This window comes from Gymnoscopelus braueri (assembly GCF_963280865.1).
Source record: "Gymnoscopelus braueri genome assembly, chromosome: 2".
Taxonomy (NCBI): Eukaryota; Metazoa; Chordata; class Actinopteri; order Myctophiformes; family Myctophidae; genus Gymnoscopelus; species Gymnoscopelus braueri.
Window position 1 is genome coordinate 1,601,257 of NC_137604.1, and position 22,760 is coordinate 1,624,016.

Below are 22,760 nucleotides of genomic sequence, written 5' to 3' on the forward strand. Positions count from 1 at the left end.
ACACTCATAATAACATCTATACCAGGTGGTACTACAGTACTGCAGAACACTCATAAAAACAGAAGTGAAAAACAAAAGAAGAATCCGTCTACTAGCACCAAAATATCTCAGACGGCGAAGGAAATTGACTCTTTGTTTTGTCTTCTTACCCACTGATTCAATCTGGTCTTTCCATGACAAAAGGTGGTCTATTACTACTCCTAGGTATGTATACGAATACCTGGTTGATCTGTTCACTATGAATAGTAATGGGGGATCTGTGTATCTCTAGTGGAGCACCAAAAACACTCTCTTCTGTCTTTTTTGTGTTAATGATAAGAGCATTGTTATCGCTCCACTCCACCACCTTATTTACTCTGTGTTGGTGCAGTCCAGGATCACTGGAACTATCCAAAAGAGAAATCAAGACTGTATCATCAGAGTACTTTAGAATGTATTGGTCTGGTTTGTCAGTGCGACAGAATATCAGACTGTATTGTATTGAAGGCTGAAGAGAAGTCTAAGAACAGCACCCTTGCATGATTCTTACTAGACTTATCTAGGTGTTTTGTAATGAAGTGGACCAGTGTGACAACCGCGTCCTCTGTACCGCAACCTTTCTTATAAGCAAACTGACAGGGGTCAAATTTGTCTTTAGTTGTCAATACATAGGACCACAATGGAAACAAGTCCCCATGACTTTGTAGTGTTATCCTTTGAGCCTTAACACATTAACCGCCAAGAACGTAGTCCTACGGTCCGTTAAATCCAACTGTTAAGCGCCGAGACCGTAGCCCTACGGTCCACGGTCTTTCCGCGCTAAAAATTTCCGGGTTCACTTTCGGATTTTTTTTTATCCACTTCCGTTTCCGGTTTGATGACCGGAAACGGAATTATTTGGGATCCGGTTTTGACGATCACGTCCGCTCCCATTCTACAGACGAAACTGAAACTCAATTCTCTTCCTGTAGTTTTTTCTCCTCGCATTTCACTGTTTAACGTAATCCGCTCTAACTACAACATGGATGCCCCGTTTGACACGTGATTTTCACTGGGAGATACGTTGAGATGTCGCGGATGTAAACAGACCGTGTACGGCTCAATCTTAAGGATTTTAACAAGATCTATGGCGACATGAAAAAAACTAAAAAAACAACAAAAACACCTTGGCACTGGTGAGTACATTATGAGATTAACCTCTGGCGGTCGATGTGTTAATGTCTGACTGTCCTTCATTCTCTGTCTAATAAACTATTCAATCAAAAACGTATGCATTCGTGTGTGTGTGTGTGTGTGTGTGTGTGTGTGTGTGTGTGTGTGTGTGTGTGTGTGTGTGTGTGTATATGTGACCCCATTATCTCTGTCAGAGCATCTATGACTGTGTGTGGAACAGAACACCAACTCCCACTGACTAATGCCCGAGGTCGCCTCTTATGGGCACAACAGCAAAGGCAGCGGCAGCATTGGACTGAACTGAGGTTGCAAGGGAAGACTGCATGTCTCCCCGCTGCCGACCATTCTGTCTCGCACTCTGTGGGAAAAAATGTTGCTTTAGACGAATGCATTATTATCTTTACTCTGAAAGCGAGGTTGCAGGTTTAACCATCTAAACTTAACCTCTCCATCTGGTTTCCAAGCAACCATGCTCCTTAGTGTAGCCTGTGTAATGATGATTCTGTGTTCTCTAACATTATAACATGTTTAGCCTGTGTAATGATGATTCTGTGTTCTCTAACATTACAACATGTTTAGCCTGTGTAATGATGATTCTGTGTTCTCTAACATTACAACATGTTTAGAATGTGTAATGATGATTCTGTGTTCTCTAACATTATAACATGTTTAGAATGTGTAATGATGATTCTGTGTTCTCTAACATTACAACATGTTTAGAATGTGTAATGATGATTCTGTGTTCTCTAACATTACAACATGTTTAGAATGTGTAATGATGATTCTGTGTTCTCTAACATTACAACATGTTTAGCCTGTGTAATGATGATTCTGTGTTCTCTAACATTACAACATGTTTAGAATGTGTAATGATGATTCTGTGTTCTCTAACATTACAACATGTTTAGAATGTGTAATGATGATTCTGTGTTCTCTAACATTATAACATGTTTAGTCTGTGTAATGATGATTCTGTGTTCTCTAACATTACAACATGTTTAGCCTGTGCAATGATGATTCTGTGTTCTCTAACATTATAACATGTTTAGCCTGTGTAATGATGATTCTGTGTTCTCTAACATTATAACATGTTTAGCCTGTGTAATGATGATTCTGTGTTCTCTAACATTACAACATGTTTAGCCTGTGTAATGATGATTCTGTGTTCTCTAACATTATAACATGTTTAGCCTGTGTAATGATGATGTGTTCTCTAACATTATAACATGTTTAGCCTGTGTAATGATGATTCTGTGTTCTCTAACATTACAACATGTTTAGCCTGTGTAATGATGATTCTGTGTTCTCTAACATTTCAGCTAACACCCCTGATGTCATTGTTGTTAATGAAAACCATAGGGAGGTGTTCATCCTCGAGGTCGGCTATACTTTTGATTACAGCTTAGAGGAAGCCTTCCTAACCAAAGTGCTAAAATATCATCAGCTAGAGCAGACCATCTCTCAGCTAGGCTACAGATGTAAACTTTTGGTTTTTATCTTTGGTAGCCTATAGGGCACAAGTTGGTTGTGAGGGGCCTTCAAATGGCCGGCCTCTCCAAAAGGAGGGCTAAACAATTAGCAAGGTACTGCTCAATATCAGCTATTATAGGAAGCCGCTCAATTTGGAGGAGGCGTTGTTTCCTTTACCCATGATTGTTGTCCTCTGTGTTCGACAAGTATGCCATCTTTTGTTTTGTATGTAACGTTGCTCTGCTTTACATGCACTTTGTAACTAACTGTTTTCCCTTCATCTGACTGCACTGGCAGTGTTTATGTCCTTTGTACATCCTGTACTTCTTATTATGTGGACATAAATAAATATTTCAAATGTGTGTGTGTGTGGGGGTGTGTGTGTGTGTGTGTGTGTGTGTGTGTGTGTGTGTGTGAGCGTGTACCTGTGGTTTCGTGGTTGTGGGCGTGGCCGGGGAAGGCGTTGAGCAGCGTCAGGCCTCCGTCTGTCAGGGAGGATGTGGGCGTGGCATACATGACAGTCGTACCTCCTGGGTAAACCACCGAAGAAGAGGAGGGGGCGATGACTGGAGAGGAGAGGAGAGGAGAGGAGAGGAATATTATTATCTATAATATTTTATTCCAAGGCAATTAACCTGGCACGCTGATCACACTGTTACATTAGTACAGGTGATGTAGTTTACCTGTGGAGGCGGAGCTATGGGCCAGCTCAGAGCTGTTCTGATTGGTCAAGGCGTGGCTGGTCTGTACCTGAATGGCCTGAAGGTGCTGCGGTCCGCCTGCACACACACACACACACACACACACACACACACACACACACACACACACACACACACACACACACACACACACACACACACACACACACACACACACACACACACACACACACACACACACACACACACAATACTTGTTTTATGTGTTAAAATGACATTACATTTCATGTAGTTTAGCTAAATATGTCTTAATACATTATAATTGTCCTCTATCACTAAAAAGTGAAATTAAACATATTTCTTTTATTTTAGAAACAGTTCATCTTTCATTCAAGAGGGAACATGTCCGTCACATGTTGATGGTGTCATTTGTCTGTGTGTGGTCCAGCCCTATTATGGAAATAAAAACACAACTTAATACTAAATATCATAAAGGTTAATATGAGCATCAAATCAATATTTAAATATGTTTTTTGCTCCATAGGGCTATAGACCTCACATGGACACATGACATCAACTTGTGACGGGCATTGTCCTTATTGAGTGAAAGATTAACCGTTTCTAAATTAAATACAATATTTAAGTGTGTGTGTGTGTGTGTGTGTGTGTGTGTGTGTGTGTGTGTGTGTGTGTGTGTGTGTGTGTGTGTGTGTGTTCACTACTGACAAGCAATTGGTAGCGGACTGTTTTAACAGTTTCTTCACCACCGTTGCAACCCAGTTGGTAACATGAGGTAGACTCGGGCAAATACTGCGGCATGGTCATGCTGGACCCCCAAAAGGCGTTTGAAACCATTATAAACCACTCAATTCTACTTGATAAGCTGAAGGCGAGGAGGCGCTCAGCTCTGAACTCTCAAAAATCCGTACCTGGCTTACCGATAACAAACTGTCACTACACCTTGGGAAAACTGAATCCATTCTATTTGGGACTAAACATTCCCTCAGTAAAATGAAGGTAAATGACTTCAAAGTCAAAGTCGATGACACAATCATCACTAGCAAAAAAGAGATTACCTATTTGGGATGTATTCTTGACAAATACCTGACAGCTGAAAGCATGGCAACAAAGGTGGTCAAAGGAGTAAACCAGAGAACCAGATTTATGGGCAGAGTTTCCTCTTTTGTCAACCCTCAGGCCCTCAGGACCCTCTCAGGGGCCCTGATTCAGCCCCTTTTTGACTATGCTAGCTCCTCTTGGTACTCCAACACCTCAGTGTCACTGAAGACTAAGCTTCAAACTAGTGCTGCATAATTCTTGCTCAAATGTGAATCACGATTTTCCTCCATAGGAATTGAGATCACGATTCTCACACAATTCTCTTGTAAATATAAAAATATTAAGCAAAAAAAAAAAAAAATTGCATAGGTGTCTGAATCGAGATCACGATCTTTTTTCGATTAATTGTGCAGCACTACTTCAAACCTCCCAAAACAAAGTGATCCGACTACTTCTCGGACTGGGGCCCATGACCCACCTCTCTCCCACTCACTTTGCCAGCCTAGGCTGGCTCAGGGTGGAAGACAGGGTTAAACAACTAAAAATGGGTCTGGTCTTCAAAATTGTAAATGCAGATTTCCCCGAAATGCCCCCTATACCCGCATATCTGTATAAATACCTCGAAAAAGTTAGTGACACCCACAGCCACGAAACTAGAGGGAGCGTAAACAACAATCTGGTACCACCCACCCATAAAACAAACATGGGCAAATTCTCCTTCTATAGCACAGCCACCAAGGTATGGAATAGTCTAACCTCATCCCTCAAAAATTCGCTGGGCTCATTCAAAACAGCCGTAAAAACTCATCTTTCTGGAGGCCTAAAGAGGAGCTAGTACCAGTTTCCCTGTAGATTGACGACCCCCCCCCCCTCCTCTATTTGAACTGTTTGGTTGTTACTATATATGTCTATGAAATTAATTCAAGGACCCCAACGGAAACAAGTCCACAAGGACTTTTTTGGTCGGACCTTTTAGACAAAAGTATTATAAATGTAACTGTGTTGTTTTTACGTTCTTTTTGCCTAAAAAAAATTCAATCAATCAATCAAATGTGTGTCACCTGTGAGTGAGACCGGTAGGCGCAGCAGCGTTGCATGCTGGGACGGCTGGTGGGCGGAGCCTGACGGTAGGGTGGCCTGTAGGGTCATGGTGGGGTGACCCTGCAGCTGACCTACACACACACACACACACACACACACACAGACACACACACACACACACACACACACACACACACACACACACACACACACACACACACACACACACACACACACACACACACACACACACACACACACACACACACACACACACACACACACACACAGTGATGTTTCATATGTTCCAAAACTATTACATTTCAGGATTCAAATTTAAAGGCATCACAAGTATCAGATCTACAAGCTCAAAACGCGTCGCGGCGCGTTTTGAGCTTGTAGATCTGATACTTGTGATGTTTTTGTGTGACGCTGTAGTACATACATGGGCCACTGGCGGCCCCCACCTTCACTGACAGACAGACAGACAGACAGACAGACAGACAGACAGACAGACAGACAGACAGACAGACAGACAGACAGACAGACAGACAGACAGACAGTGACAGACAGACAGTGACAGACAGACAGACAGACAGACAGACAGACAGACAGACAGACAGACAGACAGACAGTAACAGACAGACAGTAACAGACAGACAGACAGACAGACAGACAGACAGACAGACAGACAGACAGACAGACAGACAGACAGACAGACAGACAGACAAACAGTAACAGACAGACAGACAGACAGACAGACAGACAGACAGACAGACAGACAGACAGACAGACAGACAGACAGACAGTAACAGACAGACAGACAGACAGTAACAGACAGACAGACAGACAGACAGACAGACAGACAGACAGACAGACAGACAGACAGACAGACAAACAGTAACAGACAGACAGACAGACAGTAACAGACAGACAGACAGACAGACAGACAGACAGACAGACAGACAGACAGACAGACCTGACGACATCAGGGTGAATCCTCCAGGTAACATGACACCTGTGGTGGGCGGGGTTGTTTTCAGCAGCGTTCCGTTGGTGGCCGAGGGGGCGGAGTTGGAGGAGGAGGATGAGGCGGGGTTAGAGGCTGAGGAGGCGGAGCTAGTGGTGACCTGCTGCCAGGCGGGGGCGGTGCCGAGGCTGTTGGAGGCGGAGCTGGCGTGTGGCGCGTTGCTGAACGACGACTTGCTCAACTCCTGGACGAGAAAAATACATTATTATCCTCTGAGAACATCATTGTTCTGGGAAATGGGGAAGGGAAAATATCTGGAGATGGGAGTCAGCGACCAAATACATAATAAGTTTGAGCACCACTACATATATGTAGCAACATTAGCTTTTTATGTAAACTGATAGGATTTAGAAGACATTTTGTAGAATCTGCCTCAGGTGTTAAGGTGTCATGGATATTGTTTAGTTTTTGTCTCATTCCTAAGACAATAATGTGATGACCAGTGGACCGGTAGGCAGCGGTTCCGGTAGGAGACACAAAGGAGACTCTTTGTGTCTCCTACCGGAACCGCATGGCTTAGGAATGAGACAAAAACTAAACATATCCATGAATTCAAGTCTCCATGGGGTGACTAATCTATAGGAAAAAAATGCATTTTCGGGGTGAACTATCCCTTTAATGCATACATGGTCAACTGGCGGCCCGGGGGCCACATGCGGCCCCCACCTTCCCTTAATGAGGCCCCCACCTTCCCTTAATGCGGCCCACAGGTTAATATCAGAATAATGATATATTATATATATAATATATTATTATATATTATTTCAGCTGTTATGATTCATAACATGCAAACATGACCCGCTTTAATGACTTCAGTCTATATTAGTAGCTTAATGACTGGTATTAACATTATATTGTCTTTTTTATGTCCAATGGCCCCGATTCATAAAGAGTGTCGTAAATATGGGGTAAATAAAGTTCGTAAAGGAGGTCGTATTTTTGGTAGTCACAAACTGACGTGCAATTCACAAAGGGGTTCGTATATCCCAGAGACGTGCGTATGACCAGGTGTAGGAGCTGATTAATCTCGAAGTCTGCATCCAACAGCATCCAACTTTAACGTCACTTTACGGCACAGTGTTGCCATGTCCGCTTATTATAAGCGAATTTGCGCTTATTTTTCTGTAAAGTTGCTTGTAAATATTGGTAACAGTGGTGTGCGGTTTTTTGGGCTTGTTTCTAAAGTGTAGTTGGTTATTTGGGCATGCTTCACAATTGTTCAATTGTTTTAACCGGTTTATCCCTATAAGCCCCATCTGAAAATGTTTTGTGCCAGCTGGAGGCAGATTTGTGTTGTTAGAATGTTTAAAAAATCTTCCAAATCTTCCACATTTTATTACAAGATTTTGCTAAATATAGCAGATCTACAAGCTCACAACGGTTTAATTAAAGTGCTTATAATGGCCTAAGTGCCAGTTGCTTCTTTTGGGCTTATTTTCATAGACCTGGTTGCTTATTTCTCTCACAAAATCTGGCAACACCGGTTACAGCTGTCGGCCGCATTGCCTTGACACTGACAGAGAACTTGAACATCATTCTGATCTGTCTGGAAGCGAGTCCCACTATTGCACGATGGATCAGCTGAACGTAATGTGTAATGTTTACAAGGTTTAACGCCGCCAGCAAATAATAGACTAATAACCTGGAAAGGATATAACATTGCTCACGTTTACCAGGTAAAAAGATGATGTTGAAAATAAATCCAGGGCTGTATGCCCTGGATTGAGTGGAACGCTGCTATCCGATTATGGACCAGAGCTTATTGATTACTTATTGATTAAATTAGTTAATTTTTGATTAATATATCACTGTCCTACGTCTGAATGGGGAATGGATCTTCTGGACACAGCTTTCATCACTATAGTTTCTTCATCAGATGGTAACATTTATTAGGCTGTTGTGTGTGGCGTTCATGTAATCAATATACAGTAGAGTAGCCTACAGTAGGCTGTTAGCCTACAAATTAATACCACGGCACGGACACTGGTGCGTCAGTCCACCTGTCTGATAGCCTATTTTCATTATTACGTGACACTTTGGCTGAGATGGCCCGCTGGCAAACACACTGAGGGACCTAATAATTCAGCTCTAAATGGAACTGATAGCCTAGAAAATAAATAAAAAGCGGTGGAATCTAGGCTACATAATAATTCCTTTTAACAGGTCGTTCATGAAAGTCCTTGCGGTCTTGTTTCCAATGAGAACCTGTGAGCAATTGGGGTTAAGAGTCTTGCTCAGGGACAAATTTCATATCATCGGCACATATGCTGGGATAGCCTGGAATCGAACCTGGGGCAAACAGGGCCTCTGGTTCCCTAGGCGGGCTCACTAACCACTCAGCTATGGCCGAGACATCATGTCTATATTATGCATAGGCTACAAGCAATACATCGTTTGACATTTATTTATTTATTTTTTATATATATGTGTTGACAAATGTTGGGCACATATATATTTTATTTGAGGTTTGCCACTGTTGTAATTGATTTTGGCATGAAGAATAAAGCATTCTAAAGACATACGCACATTTCAGCCCTGGTAAGACAGCCTCGGGGCTGACCTGAGAACGTGCGCACCTGACGCACAAAACACAGACCAAACAAACTTTTATGAATCCGACTGCAGGTGTAGGATTTGTCCTAAATGCCGATACGTACAAAATATGGTCGTAAATCCCTTTATGAATCGGGGCCAATGTGTTTGTATTTAAGTTCATAAAGTTTAAATATGACTAAATGCATTTGAAATTAAATGAAAATGTTACTTTTCAGGATTCCAATTCAAAAATAGCAAAAATAAATCAGGATCCGAATTCAAAAATAGCAAAAATAGCAGATCTACAAGCTCAAAACGCGTCGCAGAGCTTGTAGATCTGCTATTTTTGCTACTCTTGTGTGACATAGAATGGCAAAGTATGGAAACAATTTACGAAAAAAAAGTTAAACTACAGAGATAAGAGGTTTCTGTACAGTATATGTAATGTGTTCCTCTGTAGTGAGTGTGTCAATATAGAGGCCCTCTGCATCATCAGAGTTACATCATCACCCCTGCCTTGACGGCTTAACAACACACACACACACACACACACACACACACACACACACACACACACACACACACACACACACACACACACACACACACACACACACACACACACACACACACACACACACACACACACACACACACACACACACACAGAGCCACACCCACCTTGCCCGTGGCGTCGGGCAGCCCGTCCTGGTCGGTCACCTGGTACGTGAGGTCGGTCTCCTCGAAGCCCGTGGCGCTCATGCGCTGGTCGCTGCACGGGTCGTGGCGAGGCGGCGAGTCTGGAGAGTTCAGACACGTCTGGATCAGAGCCTTACCTGTAGAGAGACAGACAGACAGACAGACAGTTAGACAGGCAGACAGACAGACAGACAGACAGGCAGGCTACTGAAAATACTTCATTACATTACATTACATTACATTACATTACATTACATTACATTACATTACAGTCATTTAGCAGACGCTTTTATCCAATGAGACTTACAATAAGTGTATTCAACATAGTTAGGGAAACAAAACTACTAATCACCAGAAGTCTGAAGTTCATTCTCTTCTAAAACAAACAACTAAGAGTAAACCTAGCGCTAAGGTAAAAGTGCAATATATCAGCTACCTACTTTATTTAAACAGATGAGACACATAGGAAAATCAAATGAACAAGAGATAAAACAAATAAGTGTATCAAATAAACAAGATCCAATAAAACAAGAGCTCGTACAAATAATTGACAACAAGGAGGCAAGGCAAAGAGGAAGGGTCAGGGTAGTGCTGAAGAGGTGGGTTTTCAGTCTGCGGTGAAAGATGGGCAGTGACTCTGCTGTCCTGACATCAGTGACTCTGCTGTCCTGACATCAGGGATGTGCCATATATCGGCCAACCGATATATATCGGCCGATATAGTTGTTTTTTAATGAAACGGTATAACAGCCGATGATTGCCTCTGTGTCTCGCTGCTCGCTGCAGCTGCAGGACTCAAGAGTATATTGTGTGTGTGTGTGTGTGTGTGTGTGTGTGTGTGTGTGTGTGTGTGTGTGTGTGTGTGTGTGTGTGTGTGTGTGTGTGTGCGGGGTGGGGCAGGGGGTTTGGTGTCGGGTGTCACATGGTGTGTGTGAGTGCGTGTGTGTATGGAGGGTGTGCGTGTGGTGGGAGGGGCACTTAACTTGTTAAGCACACACACAGTGTGCGCGCGGACTTCAGGCCGAGAGACAACAGTAAACAAGAAAGCAAGTTAAGAGAGGATAAAAAAAAAGAGAGAGATGTCGGCCGTCTGGGCATATTTCAAGGTTAAACCCGAAGACCCAAGAATTGCAATATGCAATACTTGCGATGGCGAAGTTTGGCGAGGAGGATCCCATGTAAAATCATTTAACACTATTAACATGAGGACTCATTTGCACAACCGCCATGAGAGCCTTTTCAAAGAGTTATTGGGAAAGGAAGGCGCTAAAACTAAAACCACGCAGCCAAAAGCAACAACAGCCACAGAGGGTTAACCTCACTCCGTCAAATGGAAGAAGCTTGCGACACACATTTTGTTTCACAGCCTACTTCCATCTGAGACTCTGAGAGTCGCAGAATCGATGACAGACGGAGTTTCATTTTTTCAAGCTACTAGGCAGGTGATTGGATGATCCCGCCCCTAGCAGCCGCTGATTGGTTCGTAAACGCAGCGGTTCGGGCAGCTTTACTCCGTGAGCAATCCCAGACTCCTTCCTGAAATCAAATGCAAATGAGATTTCCGGAGGGAGGGGGGTTTACCAGGATAACAGAGGGTAGCCCCATACAACAATCACTCGAAAAAACAAAGCCATATGTCAAAGACAGCGTAAAGGCGGCGTCAATCACAAATAAGATCATGGAGATGATCGCTCTGGACGACCAGCCATTTTCTATCGTGGAGGATCCTGGATTTCGCCGTTCGATTCAACACATGGACCCGCGTTACGCCCTACCAAGTCGCAAGTACCTTACCGAGACTTCCCTCCCTGCTTTATATGACATCGTAGCCACACACATCCACAAGTTGTTGGACAGCAATGTGAATGACGTGAGCTTTACGACGGACATCTGGAGCTCTGGCGTGAGCCAGACGAGCATGTTAAGCCTTACTGCTCAATGGATTGACCACAACTTTAATGTAAACAGAGCTGTGTTGCATTCACAAGAATGCAATTGTTCGCACACAGGGACCAACATAGCAGACGCATTTAACAGCATGTTTGCTCAGTGGTTCATACCGAAAGATAAGGTGCACGTTGTGCTGCGTGACAACGCCCGCAATATGGAGAAGGGAATGAGAGACTGTGGTGTTAAAAGCCTGGGCTGCATGGCTCATACACTGCAGCGAGCCATACATGATGGTGTGTTAAGCCAGCGAAGCATCTCTGACTGTATCGCTATTGGGAGAGAAATAGTAGGACATTTTAGGCATTCTCCACTGGCCACCTCTCATACAGAAGGAGCTGGATTAAACTCACAAGGTGCTCCAACAGGATGTTGCAACGAGGTGGAATAGCACATTTTATATGATGAAAACACTTTATGATCAGAAGAGGGCACTTGGTGTCTATGGGACAGAACATGATGATCTCCCTGCGAATCAGAAGTTGAGCTCATACCAGTGGGGCCTCATAGAAAAAATGACCACGCTTCTCGCGCCATTCGAAGAGTTAACCCGAGAGATTGGTTCTCATTCAGCTGCTGCGGCTGACGTGATTCCATCAGTTCTCGCACTAAAACGTTTCCTGAGCAAGACGGTTGCAACAGACAGTGGGGTCGGCACCTCGAAGAGCACTCTACCACAGGCGGTGACTGACAGATTTGCTGACGTTTTCACCGAGCCATTGTACTACTTGGCAACGATCCTAGACCCCCGCTACAAAGAGCGTTGTTTTAGTGTACTAAGCAACAAACAAGAGGCAACAACTGCGCTACAGAAGTCAGTGGAGAAGATGATCCAATCTGAGAGTGAGACACCTGACCCAGAAGAACCGCAAGGAAAGAAGAGGCGAGCAGAAAATGACTCTGACGTCGCTGGACCGTCACTGAGGGACATGTATGAGGACATTCTGGAGGAGACGGTTCCAGAAGATCATCAGGCAGGCCCAACGGGTGTGCAGGTAAATAGCAGACCTTATCTTATATTCAAATACAATCAAGTATATTAAATTCATTTATGTAATGAATTGTTAATAATGTTGTTAACAACTACATAACTTACTGTACATTAAGGATGTGTTCAACATTTTTTTTTAAAGGTTTTTTTAACTAAATGAATGAATATATAAATGGAAAATCTGACTCTGCAGTATTACCTAATGCAACGCTGCCCCCTTGAGGTTGACCTTTAGCCCTGCTCATCTGCTCAGATCAACTCAACTGTATTACCACATCACAGGTTCTACAGGTACAAGTGATGTGATGACAAAGTTGAGTTGCTGAGTTGAGAGTTAAAACGTTTAACACTCTCACCGCCAGGCCCGTAGCCTACGGGCCGATAAATCCAACCGTATAGCGCCGATCCCGTAGCCTACGGGCTGTGGTGCTTTTTCCTTTTTTTCAATTTTCTAGTACGGCACATTTCATTGTAACACCACCGGAAACGGAATTATTCGGGATCACGTTTTGCCGATCCCGTAGGCCTCCATTCTAAAGCGCACACTGAAACGCCATTTTCTTCGATTGTAGTTTTTCTCCTCGCTGATCACTGTTTAACATAAACCGTTCTAACTACAACATGGCGGCTCCGTTTGACACGTGGTTTGGACTGGTAGACACAGGGAGATCTCCGCGATGTTTACAAACAGTGCACGGCTCAATCTTAAGGATTTTAACGAGGTCTATGGCGACGTGAAAAAAACAAAAAACAACAATAAAACGTTGGCACTGGTGAGTACATTATGAGATTAACCTCTGGCGGTCAATGTGTTAAGGGGAGGAGGATAATGTTATGTCCTGGCTAATAATGTCTGTCTCATTTTAATTTGCCAGACATGTGTAGTAAAGTCACCCTGTACTTTTTGTCTTATATTTCTATAGGTGCACGACTACCTGAGTGAGGCCCCGTTGCCCAGAGATCAGAGCCCACTGGAGGATTGGAAAAAGAACGAGGACCGCTTCCCTCAACTGGCCCAAGCCGCACGCAAGTACCTTTGGGCTCCGTGCTCAAGTGTTGACGGTGAACGTCTCTTCTCCGCTGCATCACATATCATCCATGAAAAAAGGAATAGGATCCTATGCGACAACGCAGAAAAGCTTCTCTTTGTCAAGAAAAACCTGCCTATGCTAATGAAGTACACCTAACCCTGGAGTATCAGGTGGAAAGTGGAAACATTGTTTCCATGTTTATTTTGGATATTTCAAGTTCAGACCTTAAGTTGGGAAATGTGCATATATTACAGTGTTATACATATCCACAGTATGACTATGTTTAATAGACACTCAGTGTCTGGTTGCCAATAACCTAACCTTGAGGAATCTCTGGATATTTTGATTGAGAGTATTTGTTACTCATTTTTGCACTTTAATTACATTTTATACTTATTACTTTTGCAATAAGTGGTAGAAGTAGCCTAAAACTAACACTGTTAGTTACTTGTGTTTTTATTTATTTTTATTTATGGGTCTGAAAGTTAAGTCAAGTTCTTACTTCTTTTATGATTAGTACTTTTTGAGTCCTCAGTCCTGGGTATGATGTTAAAGTGGCGATGGACGGGCGCCGCCAGGTTTATCTTTAATGGCCCAAGAGAGAGAGAGAGTGTGTGTGTGTGTGTGTGTGTGTGTGTGTGTGTGTGTGTGTGTGTGTGTGTGTGTGTGTGTGTGTGTGTGTGTGTGTGGAGTGCTGATCAAGTGGCTGTATTTCTAATCTGGCAGTATGATCAACAACATTGCTCTTTAACTTTGTGCCAATGACTTTGATAAGCATGGAGCCTCCACCTGCCCTGTTCTATAGACACTACTGCACTGTTTGTTAACACTACCACCGCCAAGCCCGTAGCCTACGGGCCGATAAATCCAACCGTAAAGCGCCGATCCCGTAGCCTACGGGCTGTGGTGCTTTTTCCTTTTTTTTTCTATACGGAACATTTCATTGTAACACCACCGGAAACGGAATTATTCGGGATCCGGTTTTGCCGATCCCGTCGGCCCTCGTTCTAATGACGAAACTGAAACCCCATTTTCTCCTTGTAGTTTTTTCTTCTCGTGATCACTGTTTAACATAAACAGTTCTAACTACAACATGGCGGCTCCGTTTGACACGTGGTTTTCACTGGTAGACGCAGGGAGATCTCCGCTATGTTTACAGACAGTGCACAGCTCAATCTTAAGGATTTTAACGAGGTCTATGGCGACGTGAAAAAAACAAAAAACAACAATAAAACGTTGGCACTGGTGAGTGCATTATGAGATTAACCTCTGGCGGTCAATGTGTTAATGTATTCTATTTTTCTGAAGCTGTATTGTTAATGACTGTCTTTTCTGTTAGGGACAGATTCATAAATGGTAAATGGTGCATTTATATAGCGCTTTTATCCAAAGCGCTTTACATAGATTGTGCATTACATTCACACATTCACACACCGATGGAGGAGGAAACCATGCAAGACACCAACCTGCTCATCAGGAGCAGTTAGGGGTTCAGTGTCTTGCTCAAGGACACTTCTACACTAACTCTGGGGGAGCCCTCCAGCCCGGGATCGAACTGGGAACCTTGCGGTACCCGGCCACTCTACCCCTGAGCCACTGCCGCCCCACAATCCAAATGTGTTAAATGCTTATCTACAGCGTGTCATGTGTTCTATACTGTGTTGCCATGCCGTGCCTTTCCTTCTGTTAGGGACAGATTATTCCTTGGATAGTGAGTAGGGCTGGAAAACAAATGTGAAACATTGAGAACTAAAAAAAGTTAAACATGTGAAAGGAAATGAGATTATCAAAATATTTTTGGAATAAACAGGCAGTGCTTTTTCAAATTCAGTGTTTACATGTGTTTTTCAGAATGGATAAAACAGTTTTTCTTATCGATCATATCGACATCGGTTATATCGGTTAACGGCCATAACAGCAATATATTATATCGGATATCGATATGGGCCAAACTGTCTCAGCGGTGCATCCCTACCTGACATCAGTTCATTCCACCACTAACTGTGGGGCCAGAACAGAGAAGAGCTGTGACCGTGTAGATCGTCCAGAACGACCACTGAGCGACGAGGCAACCAGTCGCCCCGAGGCGGCAGAACCAAGTGGTCGGTCAGCAGGGGTTCAAAAATATACCCGAGGGTACTTCAAAAATATACCCCAGGGTTGTTGCTGTTACAAATGTCCTTTCTTTGGAACAGCCACGCTGGCGTTATATATAAACAAACACACTTGGATTATGGATATAGTGGGAAAAAAAGTCCTCTTCCCATTCTGTAGGGAAGTAGTACTTTCCCCCCAAACCCCCCGCCCCCCCACCTACCCGTCTCACTCTCTACTTACCCGTCTCACTGGTGATCATGGGCTGCAGCTTCCTGGTGGCGAAGGTGTAGACGTGACCTGTCTCACTCGCTACCAGCAGTAAGACCTGTGTTCCTGTTAGAGTGGACAGCTCATAGGCCTGGAGAGACAGACAGACAGACAGACAGACAGGTCAGAGTGGACAGCTCATAGGCCTTGAGAGACAGACAGGCAGACAGACAGACAGGTCAGAGTGGACAGCTCATAGGCCTGGAGAGACAGACAGGCAGACAGACAGACAGGTCAGAGTGGACAGCTCATAGGCCTGGAGAGACAAACAGACAGACAGACAGACAGACAGACAGACAGAGTGAGAGAGAGAGAGACAGACAGACAGGCAGACAGGCAGACAGGCAGACAGACAGACAGGTAGGTCAGAGTGGACAGCTCATAGGCCTGGAGAGAGACAGAGAGACAGACAGACAGACAGACAGACAGACAGACAGAGAGAGAGAGAGAGAGACAGACAGGCAGAGAGAGAGACAGACAGGTCAGAGAGGACAGCTCATAGGCCTGGAGAGACAAGACAGACAGGCAGGCAGGCAGGCAGGCAGGCAGGCAGGCAGGCAGGCAGACAGACAGACAGACAGACAGACAGACAGACAGACAGACAGACTGGAGAGAGAGACAGACATATAATAATAATAGGGCTGGGACTCGATTAAAAAAAATAATCTAATTAATTAGAGGCTTTGTAATTAATTAATCACAATTAATCACATTTTAATCGCATATCAATATTTGACCTGAGAACAGTGAACAGTGAAAAGCAATTTTTCAAATGGATTTTGGCATACGTCTTTAAGTACATGTACTCAAGAATTGTACTTAAGTACAATTCTGAGGTATTTGCACTTGACTCACGAGTATTTCCAATTTCTAATACTTTTACTTCTACTCCAGTAACTCCACTACATCTGAGAGGCAAATATTGTACTTTTACTCCACTACAATTATTTGAAAACTTTAGTTACTTGTTACTTTGTAGATTTCGAGTATTATTACAAAACATACAGTAACCACTTAAGGCCTATATCGGCCATTTGAAAATAGCAACGCATTGTGAGCTTGTAGATCTGCTATTTTCCACCACTGGAGGCTGGTAGAGTGTGTTGTTACTGTTGTTTTATAGTAGTTTAATTAATTATTAATAAAAATCACGCACATGTGACCCGCACCGCATCGGGGACCCCCCCCTCGTCTGAGAACCACGTTGGTTTGTTGGTGCGCTGCTATGATCGGTCCGTCTGAAACTCCAGTGAGAAACGTTCCACGGTGCAAAAATAGGTGCGATTAAGCAAGGGATAATGCATGGGGAGGTGGTCATTATTGAAATTTTAAGCCCGATAGGGTGATTATGCACCGAGGCGGAGCCCAGGTGCATAATCACCCTGAAGGGCTTTAAATTTCAATAATGACCACCTCCCCATGCATTATCCCGCTTATTACACGGCTACTTAATAAATACATACATACATTGACCCAAAAGTAACAACAAAACAAAGTATTTCCTTGCTTACAGCAATGAAAGTATTCCATATTGGGCTGGGCGGACAAGTTTGCCTTGGAAAACAAATGACAGTATTCCATAAGGTAACGGGAAGACTCGCCCCCAAAACACAGTCGCCCCCCATTCTATATACCGCCGATTTGCCTGTAATACCGCGGGATTTGCCCCGGGGCGACTGTGTTTTGGGGCGAGCGTTTTGGTATTCCCCCGTTGTTGTGCCACATAAACAAGGAAGTGCAGTGGATCAAATAGAATCACTTTTCGGTTATTGCATCGTCTATTTCTCACTTCAAATGTTTTCAAAAACATTCTTGAGAGCAACGTTTAGTTGTAAATGACATTGGTTGTTTGTTTACATGGCTGTCATGTTGGATAAAGCATAAAACCAAGCAGCGCAGGTTGATATGAGCAGGTGTTCTGAGTCTCTGATTAGACAGCGGTCTGTTATAGAGCTCATCGGTCATTATCCAGAAATAATGACCGATGACTGACCAATCAGAAATATTTTTTCTGAAATGAATTGATATTAAAAATAATAACCTTCTTCATGATGCCAGTCTTGCGTTTACTAAAGGTCGTGTATCGTCTCAGCTTGTTGTCGATGAACTCCATCTTGATCTTGACCCGGCCTCGGGTCTTCTTCCCCGGCTTGGCCCCGCGGGCCACGCCCCCGGCCCCGCGCGGGTGGTGGGGGTACCCTGCTCCTCCGGGGGCCCCCAGGAGCCCCGGGGCCCCTGAGGAGGAGGAGGAGCCTCCAGGAGCCTCATCCTCCATCTAGAGTTTAAAAAAGAGCAAAGTCACTGAATATAACTTAATACAGCATCACTACCATGTTAACCAAGATCTACAAGCTCATAGCGCTATGAGGCTTGTAGATCTGCTTTTAAAAAAAAAACATGTACACAAATCATTGCTTCTGGGGGTTCCTGGCACATACATTATGTCTGGGGGTCCCTGGCACATACATTATGTCTGGGGGTCCGCAGCCAAAATACATATCATTTTTGGGGGTCCTTGACACTAGAGTTCTCAAATTCTGCCCGAATCCGACCCTACCCGAACCTACCCGACCCGACCCGACCCGACCCGACCCTACCCAACCCGACCCTACCCGACCCGACCCGACCCGACCCTACCCGACCCGACCCGACCCGACCCTACCCGACCCGACCCTACCCGACCCGACCCTACCCGACCCTACCCGACCCTACCCGACCCTACCCTACCCGACCCTACCCAACCGACCGACCGACCGACCGACCGACCCCACATTTTGGGGCCGAGCCGGGCCCAAAATTTATGCTAATTTGTTGAGCCAGGCCGAGTCTCGGGTTCCGCCAAGAAAAGAAAAAAATAAGAAATCTACAAGCTCATAGCATGAGCTTGTAGATTTGGTATTTTTGAAAATGTGTGAAAATCTTTGAATATATATAGTTTTAAAGTGAACACTTTTAACTCCGATCTGTGCTTCTGGGGGGGGGGGGGGGTCCCTGGGGGGGTCCCTGGAACTAAATATTTTGAGATGGGGGTCCACGGCCAAATACATATCATTTTGGGTCCTTGACGTGTAAAAGTTGGAGCACCACTGATATAACAACATACTGTTAGGATTTAGAAAACATGTTTACATGTGTTTGGCAGCGGACCCCCATCTCAGAATGTTTTGTTCCAGGGACCCCCCAGAAGCAAGAATGCTTAAAAAATATATATATATTCAAAGATTTGCACATATTCTCACGATTTTTCAAAAATAGCAGATCTACAAGCAAGTCACAAAGTGACGCGCTGTGAGCTTGTAGATCTGATATTTTTGAATAGCCAACGCTAAAATCTAAAATGACGCTTTCCCGATTTCACAGGGTTTATATTAAGGCCCTCAAGACATGTACGCTACGTGGCCCCGCCCATAAAATGACCAAATACCAGCTCTGTGTCTGAGTCATAGCGGTCGGCCCGCCGGCCCCGACCGCTATGACTCAACGTGAGTCAACTCTCACGAGCCCCTCAAAAACAAATAAACTATCCTCCTATAATTTCCCAAACCTCTCCTCAATGGCTACAGCGCTACTCAACCCGCGGCCCGCGGGCCGCATGCGGCCCGATCGCAGCGTCTTGGCGGCCCCCTCATGGTCAAAAAAAAATAAAATATATAATAATCAAATATATGGGTTGCTAAAACATTTTTCAAAAACAAACAGACATACATACAGGTGCGTCAATTGTTACAGGTATAATGCATAGTTTTCTATGCATTTCGGGTTTTTGGGGGGGGGTTTGACCCCCAAATTTTTCCGGCCGTGCGGCTTTGCCGCGCGCCCAGGATAGGTGTCTGCCACTGGACATACACACAACACAAAATAAACTGGTACAGTGAAAAGAATATGATGTCAAAATGTACATTTCTTGTGCGTTACAAAATCGAAAAATCCAAAATAGGACCGTCATTTTTATGGCGGCCCCTTGGACTTTTGGTATTTTGCTGAGTGGCCCCTGAGCCATCTTAAGTTGAGTAGCCCTGGGCTAGAGCAATAAATGAATCTGCATTTGCACACGGCCATTGACCATCAGCACAATGCATGGAAAAGTTTTCACTTTCCCAAAATGTAAGCTATTAGCTATAGAGCACCGAAGTCTGACGTAATTTACACATCCTACCTGGGTCGTGTTTTTCTTCCCCCCGTTCTGAATTCCCATAGACGTGTTTAATATCGCGTCAAATAAGAACTGTGTTCCAAAAATAAACAATGATCCCGGCGGTTTGACTCTTATGGATATGATATAGGGGCGGCCATAGCTGAGTGGTTAGTGAGCCCGCCTAGGGAGCCAGAGGCCCTGGTTGCCCCAGGTACGATTCCAGGCCAGGCCAGCATATGTGTCGATGAAATGAAATTTGTCCCTGAGCAAGACTCTTAACCCCTAATTGCTCACAGGCCCTCATTGGAAACAAGCCCGCAAGGACTTTCATGAACGTCCTGTTAAAAGGAATTATCTTATCTTATCAACTGACGGTGAGAAAACTATAATGTTACTTCCGCCAAATTAGTTAAATTTTCACCAGAAACAGACTGTTTTAAATATGAGTGACTGACTATCATATCATATACGACAATATCGCCGAGACAGTTTGTTTATTTTTTCTTATATGAGACGATTCTAAGATGACCCAATGTTATTCTCCATAGAGAAATGACTTTACGACCCAGGGGATGAACGAGTGACGTCAGGACTTCTGTACTCTATTCATTAGCGTTTCTATGTAACAGAATTCAGGCTATGGAAGCTATCGTCGCCATGGTTATAGCCGTCGCCACGGTTACAGCAAGCTATGGGATGATCATAAAACTGCCGCAGACCCACTCTGTTCTAGTGGTGCTGTTGTGCTGTTGCTGTCAGACACTCACAGAGAACACCCTTAAACGTATAAAGGACTTTCATTTACGGGCCATGAACACTCACACTGTGTTTTAAGAGCTAGAGGCCGCTTTGAATATGATCTGGCATACCATCATCAATATCTGACTAAATACCTCCAAAAAATATCATCATACCATCATCAATATCTGACTAAATACCTCCAAAAGGTTAGCCACACCCACAGCCACAATACTAGAGGGAGCGTTAACAACGATCTGGTACCGCCCACCCATAAAATAAACATGGGCAAATTCTCCTTCTACAGCACTGCCACCCAGGTTTGGAATAGTCTAACCCCATCCCTCAAAAAAAGCAGGTCTCTGGGCTCATTTAAAACAGCCCTGAACATTTTTGTTTGTACATAGTGTTATTTTTTCTGTATTTTTGTGTTGATATTTGAACTGTTTGGTTGCTACTATATATGTCTATGAATTGAATACCAAGGACCTCAATGGAAACAAGACCGCAAATACTTTTTTGGACGGACCTTTTAGACAAAGTATTATAAATGTAATTGTGCTGTTTAATTTAATAATTTTATGCCTAATAAAATATTCAATCAATCTCCATAGCACTAGCACACACATTCACACGTACAACAATGTTCTAATCCAGGTTGTGGATTAGCTCAAACAGCTCAAACATCAGCCTCACATGGTTGTGAGAGACAGAGAGCACATCCCCGCGCTACGGGGCAGAGCGTGGGGTCCGGGCCCCCCGCCAAGCATTCGCTGGGGGTCCGACATGCCTACATGCTGTGAATCACAGCAACGTGTGTGTGTGTTAGGGCTGTCAAACGAATACTCAATATATTTTTTTTTATGTTTATTTAATAATAATAATAATAAAACATTTTATTTATAACGCACTTTACATTCTTGCGAATCTCTATTTGACAGGGACAATACAAAAAACAGTGTATGAAGTTATAAAATCAAACAAAATATAGGTTTTATTGGATCCGAGCACTCGATACATTGTTTTTTGTACTGTTTCTGTAAAAAAAGAAAAATTAAAAAAGAAAATCGAATATATTCGAATATCTGCAAATTTTTAACACCAATATTAGAATATCATTTCTGAGGAAAGTTGACAGCCCTAGTGTGTGTGTGTGTGTGTGTGTGTGTGTGTGTGTGTGTGTGTGTGTGTGTGTGTGTGTGTGTCTGACACTCATAGGAACACACATAACTAAAAGTCTGCCCAATATTTTGAGTGTGCACATCCCCGGGTATGGACTATAATAATAATAATAATAATAATAATAACGCTGATATCTATTGGCTCGCCATGCCCACAGCCATGCCCACCATGCCCACAGCCTTACTACCATGCACACAGACAGTCTCACCTCCATGCACACAGACAGTCTCACCTCCATGCACACAGACAGTCTCACCTCCATGCACACAGACAGTCTTACCTCCATGCACAGAGACAGTCTCACCTCCATGCACACAGACAGTCTCACCTCCATGCACACAGACAGTCTCACCTCCATGCACACAGACAGTCTCACCTCCATGCAGACAGACAGTCTCACCTCCATGCACACAGACAGTCTCACCTCCATGCACACAGACAGTCTCACCTCCATGCACACAGACAGTCTCACCTCCATGCAGACAGACAGTCTTACCTCCATGCACACAGACAGTCTCACCTCCATGCACACAGACAGTCTCACCTCCATGCAGACAGACAGTCTCACCTCCATGCAGACAGACAGTCTCACCTCCATGCACACAGACAGTCTCACCTCCATGCACACAGACAGTCTCACCTCCATGCAGACAGACAGTCTCACCTCCATGCAGACAGACAGTCTCACCTCCATGCACACAGACAGTCACACCTCCATGCACAC

The 22,760-nt window shown here is 43.9% G+C and overlaps 1 protein-coding gene across 1 annotated transcript in view; it reads right to left on the reverse strand.

The window, feature by feature from the left end:
* LOC308078568 (serum response factor-like) overlaps window positions 1–22,760 on the reverse strand; it is a 48,881-nt gene that overhangs the window by 22,433 nt on the left and 3,688 nt on the right. Inside the window, exons 2-8 of the mRNA XM_080419777.1 lie at window positions 18,023–18,256; window positions 15,955–16,072; window positions 9,631–9,785; window positions 6,364–6,598; window positions 5,405–5,515; window positions 3,306–3,401; window positions 3,048–3,188 (exon numbers count right to left, since the gene is read on the reverse strand). Of these exons, the coding sequence (XP_080275903.1) occupies window positions 3,048–3,188; window positions 3,306–3,401; window positions 5,405–5,515; window positions 6,364–6,598; window positions 9,631–9,785; window positions 15,955–16,072; window positions 18,023–18,256 (1,090 nt within the window). The remainder of the gene's footprint in view (window positions 1–3,047; window positions 3,189–3,305; window positions 3,402–5,404; window positions 5,516–6,363; window positions 6,599–9,630; window positions 9,786–15,954; window positions 16,073–18,022; window positions 18,257–22,760) is intronic.